At 34.2% G+C, this 27,327-nt stretch overlaps 1 protein-coding gene across 1 annotated transcript in view; it reads right to left on the reverse strand.

Annotated features, from left to right (window-relative positions):
• Nucleotides 1–5,222: 5,222 nt before the first annotated feature.
• Nucleotides 5,223–27,327, reverse strand: part of rab12 (RAB12, member RAS oncogene family) — a 52,949-nt gene continuing 30,844 nt past the window's right edge. Inside the window, exons 3-6 of the mRNA XM_039754787.1 lie at nucleotides 13,340–13,478; nucleotides 12,764–12,853; nucleotides 9,608–9,712; nucleotides 5,223–8,003 (exon numbers count right to left, since the gene is read on the reverse strand). Of these exons, the coding sequence (XP_039610721.1) occupies nucleotides 7,890–8,003; nucleotides 9,608–9,712; nucleotides 12,764–12,853; nucleotides 13,340–13,478 (448 nt within the window). The 3' untranslated portion in view covers nucleotides 5,223–7,889. The remainder of the gene's footprint in view (nucleotides 8,004–9,607; nucleotides 9,713–12,763; nucleotides 12,854–13,339; nucleotides 13,479–27,327) is intronic.

Genomic DNA, 27,327 nt, shown 5'->3' on the forward strand with positions numbered 1-27,327 from the left:
GCTTGCAATGCCCTTCACTAACACGTAAACTTCAGACAGTAGGCAACTGCACACCGAGTTAATAATACACCAAAAATACCAGTGAGAATGTCACTGTGTTTAGTAAACACTAGTTTCACTAAGTAAATGTTATATAATGACAGCCCTTTAGTCTGGCCGAGTTAAATCCAGCCGACACCACCCGACGACTGTTTCGTGAGCATCATGGTGCCCAAGGCCAGCTTTTCTCACTGCATTTCAATACAACTGGATGAGAATGCCTTCTGGCGGCTGACTTTTGTTTCTAGGCTCATGTTATCTCTGACCTTCAAAAGACAGCCAATGCAACAGGGGAAAATGCACTTAACATCAGCCAAAGAAGAAGTATATTGAAATGAGACTGCCAACTACCATGTCAGGTAAACAGTAAATATCTACTGTTACAGTAGGCTTTTAAAATATGGTCTGCCGTGGCCATTATTTAGTCTAAAACACACAATGTGCTACTGCTTGCTTTAAGTAAACTCAAAAAGCAATACTGCCATCTACTGTCTTTTTAATATCCCTATGTGAACTCCTGGGAGAGAAAGGAATGTCAAAAAAGCACAAAATTGTTTGTGGATTCATCATAAACGAAAAATGGTAACATTTTAAAACACTGAAATCATAAATGGTATGTTGCAATATGGAACAGAAACATAGTTTAATTTGAAATATTACAGGCACCGTGGATGAGCTTATTTCAGGAAGCATTCCCAGGACTTAAACAGATGTGTGCTACATTGTACTTTTTGACATACAGATCATTAAATAGTTTACTGTTGAAATTTGCTTTAGAAATTTCCTTTATTCAACTACAACAAACTTCCTGAGCATCTTAACAGAAATTCCTATATTTCACATGTTTATTTTTTCATATCTGCAGATTGTTTCCACTTATATCCTTAAACACCTACAAAGTAGGCTAACCGGTGATTCTAAACAGGCCCTGTGTATGTGTGTATGAATTGGCCCTCTGATGGACTGGCAACCTATTCAGTTTTATTTCCTACCTTGTGCTTGATGTAGACAGGCATCAGCTCTCTGCAATCTTAAACTGGATAAATAGGTTAGGAAAGCATGGTTAGACATTTACCTAATGCTATGAACACATTCATGGAATCCAATTTGGGGGCATTCAGACAAATAATATAGCAATACATATATAATTAGATAAGGAAAACTGTAATCTGTAAAATGGTGGAGCTTTCAAGTACACTACTTGGCAACTTACTGAATTTACCTACAGCTCTGTGCAAATAGCAATTTCCTAATACTTGTACAAAGGTACACTTGGCTTGCTTTAACCTATAAACATTGTCCTGCTCAAAAATGAATTTTAAATTAATCAGTGATACTCACTCAGTTTTCTTCTCTCATTATTTTATAGACCTCAGCCACATCACCCTGGTCCCCTTTAGTGTAAGGAAATCAGGAAGGTGCTAAATCTCTATCTTTTAAAACAATAAATAGATTAGGAAATGTAAAGAAATGAAGTCAATGAATATTAAAAAAATGCAGGGGTTATTTTCAGTGAAGAAAACCATATCTGATTTCTTGTGGTCACTTAGCTATGATTATTTTTGCCAGAGCATACAGTACTTAGAAGGTAAGTTTATATAAAATGCAACAGAAGGAAAATTTCCACAGCCTTTAGACATTAAATCAATTTGAGTTTTAAAGCTAAAAATACAGAAGCGGTTTAGGCCCAAAGCAAATAATGATTAACATCGATTGGATGTAATAGTTAAATGGCAAATTACAGAAAGAACAAAGAAAGTTATTTAATGTGTTTACTTTGACACATATGGATCCATAAATGTTTCAATTCCAACAATTCTCAAGTAATAAATATAAAATTTTATTGAAAATTCATTAGTTTATGAATACCACAATAGTTATAAATATCACAAAAACAAAAAACATTAAAACATGCCATTTTTTTCATATACACAAAATTGCTTAACCTTTTCTAGTTTAGTATTCAATGCATATCGTACTTGCAGTTTCCTAAAGTTATAATATGGAAGGAAAGTTTAGAGATGTTTCTGGTAACCAGGTATCAGCTACTTACAAAAAAATATAAATAAATAAAAAGCAAAAGCAGTGATTTGCCACAAATTTCTTTACATTGAGAATTGCATCCATCTTATTTTTGGTGAGGAATTCGTATATATGCAGTCTTTATGCTTCTTTGCAAAGTATGCACCTCTATTTCTCTGTGATTGTGTGTGTTTATGTATATATACAAAGTACATATACGTGTAAGTGTGTGTGTGTACAGTACATTAAATATACATGCACATTCACACATTTACATATATATATATTTATATATACACATGCGCACGCACACTGTATATACACATATATAAAATATATACACACAAACCAATGTACCTACATAAAACAGCAAATTAATGGAAAACTGCAAAAAAATAACCCTTAGTGTAACTGTTCAAAAGTACTATCCACAAAATTGCCTTTAATGCCACAAATACAGCAGGCAGCAACAATGATTTAATCATTTCCAGAATTCTATTAAACCATTACAAAAGAAGAGATGATTCTCAGTGTTAGATGAAGCCTCCCTGCTTTGCCTTTTGGAGAGAAGATATGGAGGCTTTCTATAAGTTAGAAAATAGTTTTAAAAACAGATTATACAAACAGCAGGAAAGAAATGAATGTATTTCCCTTTAGTGCAGCTGTGGGCTTGCAGAATCCCATCTAACAGTATGCCCTAAAGTACTTCAATAGCTTTAAAGGTAAACTCCATCCAAAAATGATTTTATAAATACATATCTCACTTATGTCATGTACTTTGTAGTGGTGACAGAGACGCATTTTAACCTCATGTTTTCTTGCAGAAAGTACATAAGAGACATTCTCATAAATGGGATTGACAGTTGACCAATGCTGGAAAGTGGCCAATGATGTGAAAAATGTCCATAGAAAAAAAAATCTCACATTATTTGCATAATCCACATGTTTTTTACAGTCGTTTGCTCAAAATGTGCAAAACAAATGTTCTTTTGCCTAAAATGTTGTTAAACAGTTACTTCCTGAATTATCAGGGGCTATGTAAACAGTAAACTCAAATACTTATGGCTAGGACGTTTTGATTTGTAGACCTGCCTCTCCTATTATTCTTATTTACATGCCTGTTTTTCACAACATTTGCCACTGTCCAGTGTTGTTCACCTATCAATCTTGTTTAGGAGAATCTCTCGTGTAATTTCTCCATAAAAACATGATATCAAAACTTTTTCTCAGCCACCACTATGAAGTATGGTACTTTGGGTAAAGTAGCAAATAAAAAAAAAAATCATTTCTGGGCAGAGCATTCCTTTAAGTCCAAATAAGCTCTTAATCGCCAAATAACATAATCAGTTAAAATGGTCTTCTTTCACTTGTGGTTGTATTAGTTTCAACAAAAAAACTGTAGAATCTGCAGAGAAAAGACCACAGACAAAAACATACATCTGGCTAGTATTTCAACTTGAAAGATTTCATATTGAAGATATAAACGTATATCTATATTTACATATAGTGTTTAATATTGTCAAACCAAGCATTTTTGCTTAGGAACCATGTTATTAAATAAGACATAGTAAACCCATTATATTGAATGGACTTAAATTTTGTCTGTTTTAATTACAGCATAAATTAACAGATTTCATTGTAAAGAAAGACATTTAAATGACTTGTTGTTTGGGTGAATAAAAATACAAACTTTTTATGTATAGATAACAAGGCCCCATAAATCAAGGTTTGCAAATGTCCGATTATTTTCACTTGGGAATTAGTTCAGTCGTATAACAATGCAAATTAATGCCAATGTGCATGACTGCTTGAACTACATGCCATTACTGATGGAGACTCTGTGCTTTTCATTTCTGACCTGCATTTCGATAGGTACAGGTCAACCAACAATATGATGAAGGGAACACAACTTTGAACCTAGCATGAGACTGGTAAACATTGTAATCGAGGTAAGGAATTTCAACCATAATACAGATATGCATGTTCTGAGATATAATCTTGCTTTTATAAAAGCAGACTGAACAGCCTTTTAGATTGATGTCGGAAGACTGCAAGTATATCATGTAACTGTATTTTGCAGAAAAAACAATGAAGAAATGTTTAAATGCATGTATTTTTTTTTGCTTCTCTGCAACTTCTCAACTATTCTGCAGTGTCCAGCATTTCATAACATTATTCACTACTCTGTCACCTTCCAGTGAATTGAATGCAACGTTTACTAAGAAAATTCAAATTTATAATTCCATAAATGAGAACTAAAGGTATTTAATCAACGGCCAATAGCTGAAATAAAATGGAACCTACCAGGAAGGTTTGGAAGGTGTTAATTCAAGTCACAAATTATTACTTAATTGATTTCTTTCATAGTTATTTTAAATACGGTATAATAAAATGAAATAACAAAGATGTCAGGATTTGAAGTAAAAGCAAATGGAGGTCTGTCATAAAAATCTGGTTCACCGACAAAAGCGCGATAGACATATGCACCCCGACAAAACCGCGCCGGATAAATGAGCGCAGACAAACCTGCTAACTGGTTTTTGCCAAATGCGTGCCGACAAAAATCGCCATGACAAAATCGCGAGAGAGGCCAAGAGAGTGGACGCCCTTGCTGCAATTCTTCCTACATATGCAGGGCGTGATCTTAAGGACTATCTGCGTGCTGTGCTGATGGCATGCCGTGTCTCATAATATTGACTTCTAAAATAAACGTTATTATATATGCTTTAAACTAGTAATTCATATTTAATGAAACTTTCGCGATTTTGACAGTGCGTTTTAATCGGCGCGCATATGTCTATCATGCAAAATGTCGGGTCACAAAAAATCTTACATGCTGAATTAATCCCTAACAAAATCTACAGCTACAGAAAAAACTTTAAACTCTAATAAAGTAAAAAATGGAGATAAAAACAATCCAGTAAAGCTGTCATAATAGACGTCTCCTAATTCATAACCAGAAAAAAGATGAGAATACTTGGTGAAGTAATTATTTTGTCCATGATGTGTGTATGTTATGTAACCATATTACTAAATGGAAATGATCTACCAAAAGTACAACTGGGCTGCTTCACCATTTGTTCTTGTAATTAACAGTGTCCTGCCATATCAAAATTATTCTTTTGAAAGTGTATGTGGAATTAAGAGGGGAGTGCTTGCCAAATAACAAAGAAAACACTTAAACACAATGCAGTACAATCAGTTTCATAGCACTTTTGTAGTAAGCCATCAAGATGGCATTGGACAGTGATGAGCTTGTTAAACAATAGGAAGTTACTGAACTTCTCATAGTCAAGAATAAATCATTAACAAACCTTAACATGTTATTATATGCATATTCAGGAAATATGGCTAGTCTTCAAAACTTTTGGTTCGGAGACAGGCCAAACTAAGATCACTGATGGTTCTTCCTTAGGCTGGTCAACAACAGCTGTAAGTATAGCATTCCTTCATCATGATCATCTGTCAGGTGCAATGGAGTACAACCAGAACAAGTGACCTCTCGGTATCTAAAGAAGAAAATGCTTTACGATGTTAAAAAAAAAAAAAATGTGTAACTGCTGGGTTCCATGAAGCTTAACAGCAGAACAAAAAACTGTGTGGAAAGATTTTCTTTCTCATTACAACACTGAGAATGACAGCTTTCAATGCAGATTGTCACTAAGGATGCAATATAAATCCATTACCTTAAACCTGAGACTTAAAGAAGATGAATGGAAATAGCACCATCCAACTTCTTTTCACAAGATCTTTAAATGTACTGTACCCACCTTCAGCATGAAAAGTTGTTGCTGCTGTTTTTGGGGATACAGAAGGAGTTATTTTGATAGAAATTTGCCATAAAGTAAAACAGTTAAGTCAAACCTGCACATTCTGACTCGGCATAAAAAGGAAGGTACAAAAACAAGGAGGCATGCTTGCTTCTCCCTGACAGAAAGCTACTAAAGTTGACAGAGATTACGCACAAAAATAAGGAGTGTATAAAATGCATGCTAGATATCCTACAAGTATCTTGAAACAATTCAGTAATAATCATTAGCGATTAAAAATTGTGTTGCAAGCCTTTCTGAGCAAACCTTGAACCTTAATAATAATGAATCATTTTATTTATATAGCACCTTCCCTTATTAGCTTGTAACATAACTTACATAGAAATATGTGCATTTTGCCAAATTAAACAAATTCATGAATTTTGTGAGCGTATTCACTTGTTCTTTAATAAATAAAAAAAACACTGCGTGTTGACTGGTTTACTTGTCTGGTGGAAATTTTTCTTTACTAACTATAGTAGCTACAAATTGTTTCAGCTCAATAAATTAGCTTTTTCTTTAGTTCTAAAAGGACCATAAGACAAGCCAGTGGCACAAAACTAACTTTTTGAACCGTACCGCTGGAAACCATTTTATAAACAATATGCACATCTTTATTATTTATTACTCAGTATGTGAGAATCTGCATTATTTTCTTTTGAAATAACATATAACAATCTATGACAGAAAGAAAAAAAAAATCTAGTTACACACTCAACTTGAAGAACTTCTTGTATCATGCCAAAATCTTTTATAAGCAATTGGACTAACAAACATACCTTAAAGAAGAATTTCTAGTAAACAAAATTATAATATGTGCAAAGTTGTTACTTATGTTTGGTTGAAATATTAACCATGATATACAATCAATTCTCATTTCCTTATTTTGCTTTAACATTTATGAACCAGTTACATGTTTTTTTAGTCAAAAGATACCTTGTCCAAAAGATGTATGTGAAAATGAAATAAAAAAAAATACTTTAAAAAGAAATAGGCAGCAAAGAATAAATTACAAAGATCACAGTGAGTTTCTTTGAACCGATGGTTTGTTGTTTGTCAGAAAATATGGCAACAGGATAAATCTTCAGGTAAGATTGAAAAAAAAATAACATGCACAAAACACAATGATTGTTTTATAAAATATTTTGCATCTTATCAGAGTTACAAGGAAAATATACTGAGATTCTAGCATGCCGCAGTTAAAAGAACTACAGTAACTACAGATCCATCATGATTAAAAAGCCCCTTACACATAGTTGATGCTTTTACGGGTAAAATTCTAATTATACATTGTTTCTGAGCCTACTGTTTGGCTGCACACTTAATGTGTGAAAATACCCTTGGTATGATGTGTAACGTGCAAAGATGCTTATTTGTAACAGAGGGATAGGCCCAAATTGAATGATTGCTTATAGTTTAGAAAATTTGTTAAACACTGATCTTTAAGAGCAAAGTTAATAAACGTTCTTTCTAACTAACTGGCGCATTATCTTGTAACAAATTTTGACTGTTGTGTGACTTCCAGACAGTCAATTTCTTCCAGTGTGTAGCTAAAGCATTCTGAAGAACGGAGTGCAACTTAAACTAGCATTCTAGATGCTATTGTATTATTATGGCTTTGAATTTGTCCACTTTCTGATTCACTGTGCAATAATACACTCTTTGTGCTCATGTCTGGGTAGCTGGTGTTTTGCCTTTACGTGAGAACATGACAGTAATTTGTACTTAGCTGGCTGATACTGTGCTGCCAAATATTTAATATAATACATAAACAGGCAGTCTGTAAAAGCTAAAATCTGTTTACAAGTATCTCAGTCTTATTATTGTAACCACTCAGATCACTACATATCATTGCCACACAATTTTGTAAGAGATGAAATCATTTTGCCTGTTAAGTTAGTCTTAATACTGGTAATACAAGTCTTCAGAAACCACACATCTTTAAGCTGGATATGCTTGGCAGAGTCATTACAGAACCGCTGAACAGCAGGATGTACAAAATCCACCTTCTTCCACACCTCAGCAACACCGAGTGTTGGGCCGTGGTGGTGGCAGTTCTGGTGGAATATCTGGTTCAGGCTGCAAGGATAGTATGCTGTTGGAAAGCTCTTTCCCAGGAAGTTCTAGTGGCAACTACAAAGATACAAAAAATAAATAAACATTTATAATATGTAATATGTGCCTAACATAATCTGACGCTTCATAAAAAAAAATAAGAAAAAAAAGTTAAAAATATAGTTACATGCCTGAAGCTACCTTTTAGGTGACAATTTCTTAAAACACTTTGATAATGTCAATTTATGCCAAAGAATTACAGTAATTAGGTGCAGCAATTGAAAGATTCGCCTGGGGAGTAAGAGAACAACCTCCTAGGCGCATAAAAAGAAAGTTAAGAAAATGTGTGCTTTATATCTTTATTTTAAATTAACAATTCAAAGTTATGAAGGAGATTGACCATTTGTCAGGAGTTTAATTGTAGAAGTGCAGTTGTTTTTCCGCATACAGTGGTACCTTGAGATACGAATACCCCAACACATAAGTTTTTTGAGATATGAGCCGTCACTATGTCGATTTTTTGTCTTGAGTTATGAGCCAAAATTTGAAATACAAGCCATCTATTCAATGACACTTGCCTAACGCTTGACTTTATGGAAAAGAAACTGATCGTACAGCGTCGCTATTTAATGACACTTGCCTAACACTTGCCTTTATGGAAAAGAAACTGATCGTACAGCAGCACTATTCAATGACACTTGCCTAACGCTTGACTTTATGGAAAAGAAACTGATCATGCAGCGGCGCTATTTAGTGACACTTGCCTAACTAATTTCAGAAACATTCTAAATGGGAGGACTAAACAAAGCTCTATGGATAGGTTTCTATTGAAACGTCCTGCGAATGAAAGTGACGAAAGCGTGGCAAAAAAGAAAAAAACTAGTGAAGAAGAAAATTAAGTTAAGCAAAAGTGAAGGGAAAGAAAAAAAATTACAATACGCTAATCGGCTTAGCCAATATCTGTTTATTTCTTTAAATTCTCTTTTATGTATTAGGTTTTATTTTGTTTGTATACAATATTTGTTCATTATAAATTCATTTTTCTTATGTTGAAAACATTTAACAAAAAACTGGGGTGGTTTTTTGGAGGCTGGCAAAAATTAATCTCATTTCAATTCATTTCAGTGGGGAAAATTGATTTGAGATACCAGCATTTTGACTTACGAACTCGGCCACGAAACGAATTAAACTCGTATCTCAAGGTATCACTGCACTGAGAAATTCAAAAAGAAAGAAGCAATTTATCCTTAAAAATTACTGTATTGCAATCCAAACATTTGCTTGCAGGGGTGCATTCTTTTAAGCACCTAATACAGTACAAAATATAGATTGATAGACTGAATCATCACTAATGAAAAAGGCAGCATAATACTGTATATTCCAACATAATACAGTACAATCCAAATTTATTCTAGAAATATTCAGAATATGTAGTCAAGAATAATACTTAATGGGATTCCTTGCCTTGTGTATGGTCTAATACTTTATAATCTATTTTAGTGAATTAACATAGTTATTACAGAAATGCAAAAAATGGCAATACCAGGAATAGAAACAATGAAATGAATATTAATTTAGAAAAAGGCACAATACATATGAAAATCATGAGGGCAGTTAAAAAAAAAATAAAGAGAAACAAAAATTGTTAAGTCTAAACTGAAATATTTTTTTTATTTATTTACCTTATTTAAAATGTCATCAACAAGCTTTAAAAATATTTCATCAACATTATAATTATCCTTGGCACTTGCTTCACAGAATCGCATGCCAGATATTCGCTGTGCAAACTGAAAGAGAGAAGGCATGTAATAGTTATGGACAGGTGGATCTACATGAAGTAACTGGGAAAAACCAGATCAATCATGACACAAAACAAACCTTAAAAAAAAGAAAAAATATATAGTTTCAAAATGTGAATAAACCAGGATATAAACTCTACATATGGGCAAAAACATAAGCGTAAAATATTTGCAGAAAAACAGTGAAATAATAGATATCAAAAACACCACTAAAAGGAAACAGGAACATTTCAGGTCTTGCATCTTCAGTGTGTCTGTGTGTGTGTTATTGTTTTGTAACACTATGTCTAGCTTTCAATTATAAAACTGTATGTCAATAGTTCCTAACTTTGATTGATGTTATATAGAAAGTAGGCTTGAATCTTGGTCTAAACAAGGATGCATTCTGTGGATCATGCTTGCTCACTTAGGCTGGTCTAAATGCCATCAAATAAAGAGCACCAGAGAGGGATAAAGTGAGACAGACACAAACGTCATATTCTGAAATCAATAAAGACAATAGTTTCTTCATATTTGTAATATTAGTGACTTTTCATTGGAAACAGAGATGTTGAAGGATAAACTGGCATCACCAATTTTGCGTTTGGGCACAAAAGTTCTTGCTTAAGAAGCAACTACCAGACACTCTTAAATTCAGACCATGTGTTAGTTCACCTTGCTGTCGTCACTTTTTGGAATACTGATACAGGGTCTTATCTGATTAGACTGATCAATTACAGCTGAAATGAAGTCCAGAGATGTCTCCATGATGCACCACTTAAACACTTGGTCAGTGAACAAACAACTATAACTCAATGACAGGCAACCTTGATGGAGAAAACTTTGCACAAACTGACCATCAACAGGTTGGACTTCTGTGCACACAACAAACAAAGGGCAAACATCAACTCCTTCCTTTATAAACCATTGCCAGCACTAGATCTCTTTATATATTTTCTCAATGCTCTAAACCTGACGGTAACTTCTGCTCCACAACAGAGATCCTGTTGCCTAGGGTGTGGTTGTAACAAAGGTTAGAGCGATCCCTAATACTCGGTAGGGTAAACTGGTGCTGGCCTGGAAAAGTGGAAGACTCTGTATTGAAGTTAGACAACTGTGGTAGAAGTCCAAACCATGCTACAGTGAACCAGGGTGCATGAGCAAGAGTAGGACAATACATAAGAGCATTAACTGATTAAAAAATACAGAATTGTTGACTGATTAAAGAAAACCCAGCAGACATAAACTGTATGCTGGCAAAAGATGATTACATTGCGGGAACCTAGGAGAAACCTGCAGTACCACCCATAATCAGAACATGCAACCTGAACAAAAAAAAAAGTGTGCTGAACATCCTTTCACATGTGTAGGAGAATGCTGACCCAGAAGGATTGGAACAAAGAAAGCATCAACAGAAATCAAACCATAACTACATCTACTTTGTTTCCAAGGACTTACCATCTAATGTATATTCTGGTTATTGTTATTACTGTAACTGGAAAGTCATAACCTTTGTGAAGGATAGATTCATTCATTCATAGATAAATTCATTAGGAAAGTTCAGAGCAACAATCTCACAGTTGAGCTTTGTGTGGGGGTTAAACTAGTGCAAACTAGCTGTGAACAAATCAAAGTCACTTTCATGGTGCAGAAGCTAGTACTTAACAACTAGCTTACTACTACTACTGCTGCTACTACCAACTACTTAGGAATTCTGATCTTTCAATTAATGTGGTCAAAATGGACATGTTTGCCTTTTTCTAAAGAAAAGAAAAAGCTCAACCTAGACTGAGAAATAGAATTCATAAGTTATGTGCCTTTTTCCATAGGACAGGCGATATCAGAACTACAAATAGAGAAAGCGAAAGTTATTTAATGTAGACATTCAACAATATTGTTCATAAATTGTACAAATCTCTTCATAGTTCTGGTGTCCTGAAAGAAATGTGAAACAGAGATCCCTCACACATTCTATAATGTCTTGCTATAACAAGTTAAGTTTTACTCTGGACACTCAGTTATTGCAACTGCCCCTCTTTCTTTAGAGAGAAGGGTTGATTGGCGATACCAGTGACTCTGGGCTTGCATTTCACTTCCACGCGAATACTTCACTAAACTGCAGCACATATTTGTCTCAATCTTTGTCATTCACCCTACCTCTGGAGACAAGAAGAGTTGCGTTGTTTGTCAGCTATAACAAAAATGATGTAATTTCTCTATGAACAATCTACATAAGCAGAGAGAATTTGTGGTTTTTGATTCTGCAGATCCTTCAAAAGCACCACTTGCCAATCAGTCCACCAAAAGCACCACTTGCCAATCATTCCACCTAGCCAAAACACATAACACAGCAGCTTAATCTACAGCATAAGGTTTTGCCACACATTTTGAAGGCCTGCATCGATATGTAAAAAAAGTCTGCCTTACAACACTAGTTGACTGTATAGCATCAGGCAAAGATGGTGAAAAACTAACTGCCAGTAGCAGAGGTGAAATATCTTACAATCAGTTAGATGATTCACAGGTATTACTTGATTTATAAAATATTAAACAGAGCTTTTTAAAATGGTGCATTCTTCTGTTCAAGAATATATAAACTACTATGAAAGATGTCTTTTCTTAGATGTGCTTTAAGTTGGCTAGTCAAGTTAAATCCACTTTCAGTGGCATATACTGTGCTCTGGGCTTGCAAGCTTGTTAAAAGGTCTCAAATAGTACACTTTATCAATTTTATATGTCAGGTGTTGTAGCATATTAGCAAGCATTGAAGCTCCATCTGCATTTAATGTTACATGTCCAATCAAATGCAAAGTTAGAAAAGACACTTGAACATTTATCACTAATAGGCCAGATTCTTCAATATTTAACCTGAATTCTGATTTCTGTCACCTGAAACAATGACAACAAAACTATTCTTTTAATCATCCAAAAACAGTTTGTATATTTATTTTTATTGTTTCATGATGAACAATTTAAACACCCCATAATATGGACTGGACTAACCTGGATAATTCACCACTAATAATTCTGAGGTAATGTCAAACACGTGAAGACACATACCTTTTCACCTTGCTGTCGAGAAATCACTCTGTCATTTTCACAGTCTAACTTGTTCCCAACTAATAAAAGTTCTGCATCCTCTGAAGCATACTAAAGAAGAAATAACATTACGCACTAAATATATTGTTTCTGTTAACAATAACTCCATAAAATTTCAGTTACATTAGGTTTGAATATCAAAATCAGTAGATGATCCATGTTTCATGATAAACTCGCTTTTCCAAATGTTCTTTGGACGAGAGTACAATTTCTCAGAATTGTTGTCTATTTAATATCCAGTTCTAAAAAATGGACAAAGGTATAAGAATGTCTTTTAAAAAGAGAACCTCATTATCTGTCAGTCATAGTTTTTCAAGGCAAAATGACCAGATTTCAAAGACAACCTATATTACCCAGGCTGAAGTCTTCAAGATTACCTGCTTCTCTTCACTCAAAATAAACCATTAAAAGATAATATGACTGACAGAAAAAATATCTTCTTTTCACTAGTTTTACAATATTTTCCTTTAATGAAAAAGTATAATTTGAATGCAAAATATGCATATTATCATGATCAAATGCCAAGTATGAAAGTACCTTGTCAATCATTTTCATCCACTTTGGAAGATCTTCAAAGGTCTCCTGTTTTGTGATATCATACACTATCACAATTCCCTTTGCACTCCGGTAGTATGCAGAAGTTATACTGTTAAATCGTTCTTGACCTGCTGTGTCCCTGTACAGAAATCAAACAGTAAAAATTCAGTGGAGAGTTAAAAAAAAAATTCTGTAGCTGACCATTTTATATCTGGTGATTGCCTAGTGGATGCAAGGTTGTTGCAGTTGGGGTGGGGGGTGGATGGGGTCAGTTAATGTTGCTTTTTAATTAAGCTATAGGTAAAAATTAGTCTGTGAATACCACTGAGCTATATTAGATGCCACAATCACTAAAGACAGACATATAACTTAAAGGCTTTAGTTTCTATATGATGCACTAACACGACAATGACAGAATCAGAACATTCCAAAAAATTAAAAATTTGACAGTTTGGCTTTGAAAGGCATGGAGAGCATACTAAATTCTATGTATGTGAACTGACTAATCCATGTTAACCTCTGAATGCAAAGGACTGAACTTGCTCCTTTTCTATAGAGGGGGTACACATTTATTGTCACAACACACTTGGTTAAATTACATCCAACGTTTCAGCTGACATTTATTCATATCCAGAAAAAATAATGATGACAAAATCAATGCTGTAAATCACAAAGTACAAATAGCAAACCCTTTCATACATAATCACATCACTGTACTTCAGTAGTTCTCTTCAACCAACAGCGAAGTTGATAAATAAACTTGTAAAGTAAAATGTACAGTTAAGAAAGGAATTGGTCTGGCAACTTGTAATGAATAGTATAACAAAGGCATTAATGGGAACATATTCTGAAAGTAAACTGCACACTTTTCCACAGTAAATATTTATGGTTTAACACTAGAATTACCAGAACCTACGAATAAACTCGTAGTTCCGTGCAACCTTAAAATCGCTTCTCACCTCTCCATCAGCGTCTTTTATCCTTTAAATGTGTTGATAAGCAGCAAGCAGTGTGCTATCACATCCCCCACCGACTCACAGTTTTCTTAGCTCAATGTCTGTTTACCTGTGTGTCAGTTGCTTGGAGTTGTATAGAGTGAGAAGTCAAGCAAAATCACACCTTTTATAAATACTATATCGTTATTTGGAACACGTGCATTTCATCTTCCGTGTCTACAACGATCTATGTAAACACATTGTTAAAAAATAAATGTTTTTAATGTTTTAATAATAATTGACAAAATGTAGACATGAAGTTTATAATGTGTGAAGCCTGAAGTCCAAATATTAAAGAAACACTTTCACAAAAGGTACAAATATAGCAGAACAAGTGCGCTTTTATTCAAAAATATAACTGCAGAAAAACAACATGTGTTAGGGTGCAACATTGACACAAGTTTACTATGACTGTCGGCAGTCTGTAACAGCCAGTGTAAATGTATGATACTTGTAAATGTTAGCTTTGTTGTTTTTTTTTTTATTATTCTGTTTTATTCTCTCAGTCGCGTTCACGATCCTACCCTATACCCACCCCCCATCTGACACTGCTGTTTTCACATAAAGACACGCTATAGCTCTGCACTCTGTAGGAAGTAAGTTAACAAATCCAAATAAATAACATTCGATCTGGCTTTTATGTAAGTAACATATAAATGTTGATGTACAAGTGTAACAAAACAAGTGCACTTTTATTCAAGACTATAACCGAAGAGAAAAGAAAGTCACAAGTACACCGCAGAGCTTCCTGTATTTGAGCGACACAGGCATGCTCAAAAAATACACATGTAATGCCACGAAAAATGCACGCAGACACTTCAGTTCGTAAGCATTGGTACGAGAATGCAGTCAGACTTCTTTTTAGGGCATATACGCCATCCTTGGTTTATTTACTTACTTTCTACAGAGTGCAGAGCTATAGTGCGTCTTTATGTGAAAACAACAGTGTCAGAAGGGGAAGGGGTGGTAGGGTAGGATCGTGAACGTGACTGAGAGAATGAAACTGAATAATAATAATAAAAACAAAGTTATCCTTTACAAGTATCATACATTTACACCAGCTGTAATCAAATGTATGTTTTTATTCTAAAATAGTTAAGAATAAAAGCAGCTCACTTCTCAAAAGGGACTCGTCGGGGATCGAACCCTTGAAGTTTTGATTACCAGTCAACAGTTGATACCGTTACGCCACCGAAGCAGTCGTAGTAAATGCGTGTCAATGTCGCACCCTAACCCGTGTTGTTTTTCTGCAGTTATATTTTTGAATAAAAGCACACTTGTTCTTTTATATTTGTACCATTTGTAAAAGTGTTTCTTTGATATCTGGACTTCAGGCTTCACACATCATAAACTTCATGTCTACATTTTGTCAATTTTAAAGATGTGTTTACATAGATCGTTGTAGACACGGAACACACATGAAATGCATGTGTTCCAAATAACGATATAGCATTTATAAAATGTGTGATTTTGCTTGACTTCTCACTCTATACAACTCCAAGCAACTGACACGCAGGTAAACAGACTTGAGCTGAGAAAACTGTGTGCTGGTGGGGGGATGTGATAGCAAACTGCTTGCTGTTTGCTGCTTATCAACACATTTAAAGGGCAAAAGATGCTGATGGAGAGGTGAGAAGCGATTTAAGGTGGGACGGATCTACGAGTTTTTTCGTAGGCTCTAGTAATTCTAGTGTTAAGAAAAGCAAGGTATTCATTTTGAACTGAAATTTGCCAAGAAGCATAGTAATAGAGCTACCAAGTGAGAAAATGAACATAGGATGTTTTGAAAAGAGTACAATATGATAATAAAGAAATTGGTAATAAATCGACAATGATATTTTTAAATGGTGCACTAGAGCAACTTAGGTCCACCTTGTCAATTTTGCAATAGTTGGCTCATTGATCAGAATTACTTCTTAAATATGACACATGAAAATAAAAATACTAAGTTCAGTATTGATCTTCCACTAAAAGCTAAAATTAAACAAAGCAGCCTACAGGCTATGTGAGACACAAACATTGATAAAAAAAAAAAAAACAGGTCAGTTTAATAAGGGGAAATGTTTTGCTTTCTCCACTACATTAATGCAGTAAATAATAATTTACTATTTAACATTGTTAATGTTTAACTGCTCAAACTAAAATATACAAAATGTAATCAATCTGATTATTATTAGTAATGAAACCGATTATGTTTTAGGGAGTCTGCTTATTATTACTCTGCATGGTTTATGCACTGTAGTTCTTATCCTAAATTAGTGTAGGTCAGTATAATTATAGGAAGCCATCATATCTCACACTTGTACAGTATATGAGATGGGAAATTTACTGGGTCCAGTCAAGCCTCAGAGTGGGAGAGATGGGGGTGGTTTTGGACTGTGGAATACAAAACGTATGAGAAAAGAAAATCCGTTACTAACGCTGCAATTTTAAACACTATGAGAAAACACTGTGCTGTGAAGAAAGTAATATAAAAAATGAGAAAAAATGCAGAGCTTTTAAATGGTAGGAAAATAAGGAATAAATTTAAATTAATTTATTAAGTACGGACCATTAATTTTAAGCACTAAGTGCAAACTCAACCCGAGCAAGTATATTTGTTGTTTGGTTTACTTGCATGCTGTATTTTGCCCATGGAACTTTGGGATAACTATAGAACTGACATTAATAAGCATAACCTTTCTCTAGTTTAGAGACATGCAATGCTAACTCTAGTTTTATTCTCTACAAATGCTTCTATTTTTAAGAAACCAATGCTTTCTGATTAAACCACAACATTCAGTGATTTAAGCAGATATGCATTACTTTTGTATACCATTACAAAAAAAGAAATTGTACCTACAAAAAAACATATTGTATATATGTATATATATATATATATATATATATATATATATATATATATATATATATATATATATATATATATATAGTACATAGCAAGACTGAAATACTGTATATCCATGAGACTAATATAATATAGGATACACTATACTGTATGATATCATATATATTATATGATACACTATATGTATATGTACCAGGCAGGGACACAGCATGAACTGGATGCTGGTTCATTACACTGTCTAGTTCTTAGTTGAACTAAAATGTTAGACTATGTAGAGTAATTATCATTTTCTTTTAGAGTAGTGGAGACAAAAAAAATTCCAAGAAAACTTCATAAGTAATAGACAAGAACCTGGGTACTTTTGAAGTAAATGTTTCCAAAACTGCAATTTATCATTTCTGCCAAACGTTTAGAATAACATAAACAATTAAAATAATATTCTCAAATCCAACTAATCCATGCAGATCTGTGAAACAACAATGCACCATCATCCTTGCCTGCCCCAATCAATTCTCACGCGTAACTATATTTACTAATATTCCGTAATACCGTGCCTCCCCAAAGAGCTTACAATGTAAACTAGTGTCATTTCAAATATCAAATTAAGGCCTTAAAATCTTAGAAGAAAACACTGTTCACTTGTTTAATAAAATATGGCTTCTATAGTTTAAAGCCAAAGGGGAAAACATCAGCTTTCCTTTTCCATTTACAATTATAAGCACATGAATTTTCATGTAAATAACTATACATGAGGGACAAAAAGGAGCTGGTTGGAAGAGGCACATAGTAGGAAATCGCAAAATGAAACATGAACCTGTAGCTATCTGGCATAACAACAGCCATACAGTATATGTACATGCAAGGAATCTGAAAGCAAATTTTAAAAATAATGTACCTACTACTAATACTCTGGGTGAGTATCAATAATCAAGCTGAAGATCTACACAAAGCTCATCTATAAATTTCCAGTAACGAGTACTGCTAGTTAGGAGAATGTCCTGTAGATGAATGGTACTTATCACGCTTATGTAAAGTAAGCTGAACTAGTCATTGTCTTGGAGCAGAAAATGGAAGCAAAGTAAGAAATAAAGGCAGATGGCTAGATTGGGTGCTAGAAAAATAAATGGTGACAAGTGGCTGACATACAGGAGCCATGACTAATGTGAACTGAACAATTAAAGAGTGGTGTAGCATAGCCAAATCCTTTAACAAAAGCTGATCATTTGGTTCTTCCAGCACTGATTGCTTTTTCAAATATTTTATTTAGATGGAAAAGGGTTTATGCAACTGCACTGGTGTTGCCTGACTTATAACTCATCCTTATTAGTAACACATAATGAGATCTTGTGGTACAAAGTAATCTTGGTGACAGAAAAATAGTAGGAAGGTAGTAGTAGGAGGTTAAACTCCTTATAGTACAGGCACTTCTTTTTTTTTTGCTTTCATCCTCCATCTGGTACAACTGTTTACCCATGTATTTTGGCTTATATGATTAAGACTCAATTTGCTTATCTTAATTCTTATAAAAGTATCGGACGTCTAGTGGAGACATGAAGTAAAAACCTGGACCTTCAATAATGGTATAGTGATTGAAAAACTGAATACAATAACAACAAACATTTGCTAGTATGGCTGCTGCTTTGTTTGGCTCAATGTGAGCCAGACCTCAAAAAACAAGCTATAAAAAATGATGGGATGAAAGGAATATAACAAGTTGCTTATATTTCAGAAACAATGATGCTATTTCTATTACCTTAATATACAATCTTTTTTATTTCAGCAACAAGTGTATATAAGTACAGTAATCTTTGTTTACCTTAATTTAATCTTCAAGATCAAGTCTGCAATGGAATTTCAGCCCGTTGAGTTCACTATGCGAATGCTTTTGCCAAAATTCATAGACAGGAGCAATGAAGACATCAGATGGAAGTTAAGGGTTAGGAGTGCTGATGAAGCCAGGGTTGATGCGGCAGTTAAAAATCAGATGAGCACAACACAGTGGAACAAGATGACTGAAACATTCACAGCCGAAAGCCTGACAAAGTGGAGTTAGTAAGCTGAGTTTAGAGGAATAAACAAAATTACAAGCATTCATTGGTAGTTGATAGTCTCTGTAGTACAAATCAGTAAGACAGTCAGCAAAAGTCACATAACCTTGGGTTTAATATATTAAAGCAATTAAGACACAATAAGGACATGGCAAACTGAACAAGTAACAAGGCATTTGGGTGTTTTTTTTTTGTTGTTTTTATGATCTGCATAACATCTATAGGACAACAATCTAATTGTTGATGAACCTGATAAATAAAATATCAGACCACAAAGTTATACGTGTACTTTCTATATTCTTTAACCAAGCAAAATCCATTTATCAAGTTTTCCAAAACATAGATACCCACTTACATTAACTGTATAATTTGATTAATGACATAATGCAAACCCCAAACAGAGTGAAACATATAGTAGAGGTCAGCTATAGTTTATATTCAGTATTTGATTATCAAAGAAGACCTTTTCTTAGCAGGTTTATGGCAGCCAGGCGATCTGTCAAATTTTGCACTGCTGTAAAACACATTTGGGCTGTGTACTAGCAGAAGAAGACTAGCTATGTACTAAAACTACCTTCCACTGTAGTGTGTATCTTGGAGTCTATGACAGGGAACAGAGTTGTGTTCTTAAACCACTTCACAAACAGATCTAGCTGACTTAGTACAATGGTAAATTTTATGAAATATATACCTGCCCATATGACACAGACTGTTACAGAAATGAAAACAAAATGTACAGTTGTGCTTGAAAGTTTGTGAACCCTTTAGAATTGTCTATATTTCTGCATAAATATGACTTAAAACATCATCAGATTTTCACTCCAGTCCTAAAAGTAGATAAGGAGAAATCAGTTAAACAAATGAGACAAAAATATTATACTTGGTCATTTATTTATTGAGGAAAATAATTGAATATTACATATGTAATTTATAGTTTTTTTGTGTGTTTGTCTTAATTTTTCATATGCATGCCTATTGATTTTTCTCAATTACTTTCCATTTAAATGTATTAACAGTAGTTTGGTTTTGAATTGAAATTATATAACCTAAAATTTTCATACTTTTAATTTACAAAAATTATACAGTTATCATACTCGGAGTGAATGAAGGAAAAAAATCATAAGCTAAATATAATTTCAATCAAAATAGACAGGAAAAACATTTTTGTATCTGTTACTTAGTATTGTTTGTAGTGGGAAATTTTTTAATCTCGTGTTTTCAAGGAGAATGGAAGCAACAAAATTCTTGACACAGTGGGCTTGAAGGGAAACTAATTTGAACAATATCAAAATGTCAAAACAAATCTCAGTATACTTTTGTTATATTAAGCCAGATGTCAGGTATCAAGCCATATGCTCACAACATGTGAAACACGGTTTTTTGTTTCAAATATTGTTAAATAAACTATTTCAGGAAAATCCACTTGCACACAACAGTGAAACATGCTAAAATAACATCAAACTTTTGAGTTAAAGAACTGCTTCCCACTTCATTACTGATTAAGAGCACCTACCATGCATGGCTTCAGAGATGGCATCCTTCTCCTGCTTCAAGAGGAAACCTTGCACTCCTCTAAGAAGAAGTGCTTCATGATGTGCAACTACAATAGCTACAGTTTGTATCTTTTTCTTGAGCAGTTGGGTGGGGTCTCTCTCTTCCTGTGCCATTCCTCAATCATTTTGCTCCAGACCTTTTTAATTTAAGTTATTATACACCTTTTGTAGATGATTAGATTACATAACAGCTGACAACTATTAAAGTTACCAGAGATATGGTAACTGGTTACATCACTAGCATTTCTGTATTATCTACGAAATTGATAAAAAGTCAAACAAAAGGGGCAATAACACCTAAGATGTGGTTTTAGTAATATGTAGCTAACTATCCAAACTTTCATCCAATTGCTACTCTCCACATAATCTTTTGTGCTTCTTGTAATTGTAGACTTTCTAAAGATGTGATGTATTTTAAGAGTGCCTTGTTCAATGATGTAACAATACAAAATTTAAATCACGGATCTACTGGTAAACTCTGCTCAACATAAAGGGTGAATATATTAATACAGAATTAAATTATGCCTTAAAGGAATAAGCCACAATTTTTTTTATTGATATGTTACTTACCCCATATAGTTTGAGGTTACGCTTTTTGACTTGAACACAAGAACTCTTGACCAGTGGACAAGGGAGAGAGGTGAGACTTCCAAGATGCCATGGAAGCCTTCAATAAACATATGATTTTGTTCTCATTAGCCCATGTTACAACAATGCATGTGGCAAACTGATGTTTCTGATGTTGGTGTAGGTACAAACTTGTTTCACATGTTTCTGGATACTGCCAATGTACATTCCTTTCCAAGATACTCAGTCCAACTGAACTATGCTATGACGTTTGTAATTGCAAATTATTAGTCAAGGTGCCCTGTCCAGGGATTGTTCTCGTCTTGCAGTCTTTGCTTGCTGGGATAGCTTTCAACTCCCCTGTTGCTCTGCCCTGGATATGCGGGTTAAGAAAACAGATGCATGGACGGATTGATGGATAGTTATAGATCTGGCCCTTGATTGACTGGTGGCACCAGCTGTAAAGTTGAATTACATTTTCTGATATTCATTGATCAAAAGCCTAATTTACTTAACAGGCAGGCTCCAAAGCATTATTGGCAATACACCAAAGAATGTAGATTGATATACTTGTGACACATTTTTTCAAGCCCAAGTTATTTTCATACTCATAGTGTATTTGCCTTGTGCCAATTCAGGAGACGTGATTAGCTACTTTGTTTAAGTTTCATTTTCGGAAGACTTTCAGGAAAACCAGTAACAATAAAACACCCTAAGTGCATGTTATGGACTTCTTTCACTGGGCATAAAAGACATTTTTTTTTTTTTTACAATTTTTTTTAGAGGTAAACACTCCAGAGTGCGAAACAACTACTCCAGGTGCAAAAACACCTTTCTCAATTATAGATTTCTGGTGATATGAAGATCCTTCAGTATGCTGTTCTTTGCAATTTTAACAATGTCCCATTAAACTCCACCCCACAAGGCATTTTGTGTCACATTTCCATATTTTAACTGGTGGCACTTTTTGCTAATCAGAAATATTTTGCCAAGTTTTCCAGCAAATAAGGGGACATATTTCATACACTGATATCAGGTTTTGTCAATGAGAGTACACATTATGATCTGTAAAGAGTATCACTTTGTAATAATGCCAAGCCATGAGAGTAGCAGATACTCTTCTCTGATTACAGAAAGCAAACTCTTGCTGGCCAGTTTCTTGGATTTGAGAAAAACATTTCTTAGATTTCTACAAAAATGATGGCAATGTTCAATGCTCATTTTAGTTACTTGGCCAACCCTCAGTTTAGTTGGCTGCTGACTTGACATACAATGTCTTTAACCAATAAGTCATAATGAAAAAAATATTCAGGTTAACTACATTATTTTTTTACATCAACTATAAAGGAAAATTTAATTTAGTTTAGGATCATATGTTATTTCTTTTTTTTTTTTTATAAAGACAGTTTTCATCTAGCCATGGAACTTATATGATATGCTTACTGTGCTTTTCTGTAAAATTTGATCTGTAATGTCAACTTAGTAGTTTCTCAATAAATTAACATTTACACTCATTATTCACATTTTTTGTAAGCTGCTTTGAGTAAGGGTACCTGATAAATATGATGAGGAGAAAACAGTTTCAGATCTTTACAATACAACATTTAGTATTTTAAGCTGTTTTCATATTAAACCAAATAAAGACATCACTGCGTTTGATTGAATGCTGAAGTTTTCTCATTTATCTTTGAAAGAAAACTATACAAGCAATTACAAGGGGGTAATACAAAAGAAGAATATGAAGCATTAAAACAACAAATTGAAAAAATGATTGCAATTAAAATGATACCTTCCCTAAATATGAAAAGGCCCATACTGTATATTAAATAAAGATGTTACTTTAATTAGGTATCGTAGACTCAACTTTATGATTGTACACATTAATTAATTAATCAATTCAATGAGTTTGAAGAGGTAAGACTACTTTTTTTTCTTTTTACTTTTTGTTCCTTCGCTACTATAAATGTATAGGTTACTATTAACGAAGAGTTTTCTCTTTCAGTTCATAGTTCACTGCTCTTTGTGTTAACTTTCCCTTTAATTAACGTTTTGGGTAACATTGATAAACAGTGATAATGTCATTGTTCTGTGATTAGATAATTTGTAATGTTGAAAGTGTTTTTTTTTTCCTCTGTACATTGGCTTGCCTACCCTTTAATAATTTTTTTAATTAAAAAAAAATAATAAATAAAATAACGAAAAGAAAAAATACTGCTGCCTCTTTGGACATTACTAAACATTTCAAGAACCCGTCTATCAAATGAGATGGCTTAAGTACTTCCCCACTTCTTCTACCAAACCCACATTGTGACTTACCACTCAAAGTAACAAAGGTGCTGACGGAGAATTACACCCAGGCCTAGAGCTACTATTGGTGTGAGGGATGTCTGCAGTAAGTCATGAGACCATCTCCACAGATTCCTGTTTGACGATCCTAGGTATCTCTGCACCCATGAGGCCCAACGCCAAATTAAAAGGAATTCAGAGGTACCTTGCTGGATGCCGGCTCTCTTGAAGGAACAGCACAGCAACATACTTTACCTCCAGGTGTGATGTTCACCATCAGCCACCCAAAAATACTGTAAATACATCACTATTTCTCTCTCTCTATGGTCAAAACCATGGACATCCCAAACACCTGCTCAATCACCTACCATTTAGCATCCAAATTAACAACCTTTCCAGGACGTCCAGCACACTTACTCGGCATACTACCACAATGGCACTTGGAGACATTTTATCATCATCAGTATAAATTACTTTTTCTTGGTTGATCTTGGCCAGGGCTGTCTCCTTGCTTCCATTTTTCTTATGCTCCTTTCCCCATGATACTTATTTGATTGCCTTTCACTTTTTTCACATAATAAAAAGCACTAAATCTAGGTTAATAAAAAAAGGCTGAAATTACTACAAGCATATTTTATTTTTTCACAAATGCACAATGTCAATTAAGGATTATGATGATTACTTAAAGTGTAACAAAATAAAGTATTTTTGGAATTCTCAATTTCTTTAATGAGAGTATCCAGTAACTACTGGACTGCTACACTGTGTGTAGCATTCTTTAAAGGATATTACTGTAAACAGCTAACAGTGTTTAAAAAAAAAAAAAAACTTGGAAGAAAGAAACCACTTAAGCATTATGCCAGCTGTAGAATACATACGATGGACAAACCACCCACAGATTTGTATGCTTGTTTGTAGGAAGATTAATTTTGCTTATAATTTCATCACTGAATAATGCAAAATCAAATATTTGCCTGTTACATATGTTGCACAATATGTGCATAGAAACATAGCCTGTAACTGATTACAACTGCACACAATATGCGCAATATACAAAGTGCAAAAACAAAGTATAGACTTGTTTATTGTTCATTTTGAACATCCATTCATTTTGAGCAACATGTTGCTCTTTGTATTGTGGGTTTTCCTCTGGGTATTCCAGAAATATATTTCACATTTTCTAAAACATGCAGGCTGGGTTAATTGGCAATTTGAAAATGATTCTTCACAAGTGTGAGTGAGCCCTGCCAGGGACCATGGGCAGGGTATTCTTCTGCCTTATGCCCAAGTATATAGAACTCAATTAAGTGTGTTTGAGAATGTTTCTTGATAATACACATTTAAGTAAATGCAGAGCAAAGGCAATACATTCATAGCTTTGCACGCACAATAACCTAGGATATTCTTGGACAATAATAAACAATAATTAACTTTTCAGAGATATATCAAGGAAATAATATTATCCTAAAGTACTGGAATGGTAAACCAAAAGGGATTTTGTTTCCTGTGTGCACACACACTGTGGATTCGATATGAAGACTGGATATTATCCCAGTATTCCAGGGTACACTCAATCACAAATTTGCAATTTGTTCAACCAAAACTATGAATTGGGACATCTGGCTGTTACTTACTCAAAATACAGTGCCCTGAATGTGATTTGTTGCAGTTAGGCTTTGCCCATGTCTTTAATGTCTACAACTGATTGAACTACATCAAAATGTTGTCAGTGAAACAATGTGAAAGCCATTTAGATGCTGAAGGAGAAACTTCAATAAAAATACATCAACGCTGGGTTTAACATCCAGATCACGAGAATAAAACAACTACAACTGATAAAAATGAAATAAAGACAGGGCTTGTATTTTATTTATGATTGGGGATGTCCTTTGTCCCCCAATTTACATCAAATGGATTAACTTTAAAGGCATGGCACGATTAAAGCATGGGCTGTATATGGATGTACTAAATTTATCTTTACATGTGCAGGTACTAAATTAATAACCTTTTTCATTAATTGAAAAACAGTACTTAAGGGATATGTTTTAGTATTTTTCAATTTTAAATTATTTATTCACAATAAAATTATACAATAATTACCAAAGGGAACTTCTATAAATTAAAAAAAAAACTTCTTGCAGTTTAAAATGGGATAAACAATGTGATATTCAAAAAATATGATTAGATGTTTGCTATTACTTAATTCTGTAGACAAAGACTTTTCGTTTTGCAATTGGAGCACTGGCAGGTCAAGTGTCACAGCCTCAAGGTCTGAAGTCCAAAGTCTTAACCACTACACCACACTGCCTTCATCTGCCAGTCTGTTTTTAGCTTACTCTTATGAGGTTCTAGCCATTTACATTTCAGTTTTACAGTTTTATTTTATTTTTTTACTTAAAGAGCCATTCAGTGAAGATTAATAAATGCATGTTGTGTTTCCATCAAACATGTCCATAATGTAGAAAGTGAGTCTTTTTTCACTCCTGCTCTCTTCAGAGTTACATTTTAAATGTTTTATGAAATTACCCTCACACATGTTATAACACTGTCTTCTGTTCAAGAAGCAGGCAATTACGGTAACTTTTAAACTCTGGGTCAAGTACTTCCAACTCTATGAGGGTAAGTAATTAAAACAACCACCTAGACTTTTCTCATGTAATACATTACTATACCTCCAACACTCTCTTTTTGAGTCTGATTGACTAAAATGAATAGATGTCATGAAGTAAACATTTATTTTCCAATGTAGCCTGATGTTTTATCTTCTTTGGCAGGTTTCTGTTTTTTTAGCATGACACAGTATTCAACCTTATAATATCTTTGTGCAAGCAGTTTAAATGTATTTTTACATTTCTCATGTTCCTTACCTTTAAATGACATCCACAAACCCACCTACAGCTGAACTTGTCACTGTCTAATAATTCTAGACAATGCTTTTTCATTTCCAACCAATTCCATGCTGCGTCATCAAAAACATGTTATCTCTACTTTTACACTCATATTGTCCTCTAAGAACTAGCTTTCTGCAAGCAAATATATTTCTCTGTGAGAGCAATTTACTAACTTACCCCATAACCACTTCTTACTAATTGTGCAATATATGTATTTATTCAAATTTAATAAAAGGAAACTTTTGTGTATTACAGGACATACTTAAAAATGTATTAATTAAAGGGTTATTTTTATTTAAACTTCATTCATTCATGACACTGAACAGATACTCTAAATTGTATGCTGCTCATGAAAAAATATAGCAGGCAACTTAACTGCATACCTTTTTAATGGTCCATCCATCCATTCATCTTCTTCTGCTTATCCGAGGTTGGGTCGCAGGGGCAGCAGCTTGAGCAGAGAAGCCCAGACTTCCCTCTCCCGGCCACTTCTTCTAGCTCTTCCAGGAGAATCCCAAGGCATTCCCAGGCCAGCCAGGAGACATAGCCCCTCCAGCATGTTCTGGGTCTTCCCCGGGGCCTCCTCCCGGTTGGACGTGCACAGAACACCTCACCAGGGAGATGTCCAGGAGGCATCCTGATAAGATGCCCGAGCCACCTCATCTGACTCCTCTCGATGCGGAGCAGCGGCTCTACTCTGAGCCCCTCCCGGATGACTGAGCTTCTCACCCCGTTTTTGAGGGAAGGCCCAGACACCCTGCGGAGGAAACTCATTTCAGCTGCTTGTATTTGTGATCTCG

Source organism: Polypterus senegalus, chromosome 5 (assembly GCF_016835505.1).
Source record: "Polypterus senegalus isolate Bchr_013 chromosome 5, ASM1683550v1, whole genome shotgun sequence".
Classification (NCBI taxonomy): domain Eukaryota; kingdom Metazoa; phylum Chordata; class Cladistia; order Polypteriformes; family Polypteridae; genus Polypterus; species Polypterus senegalus.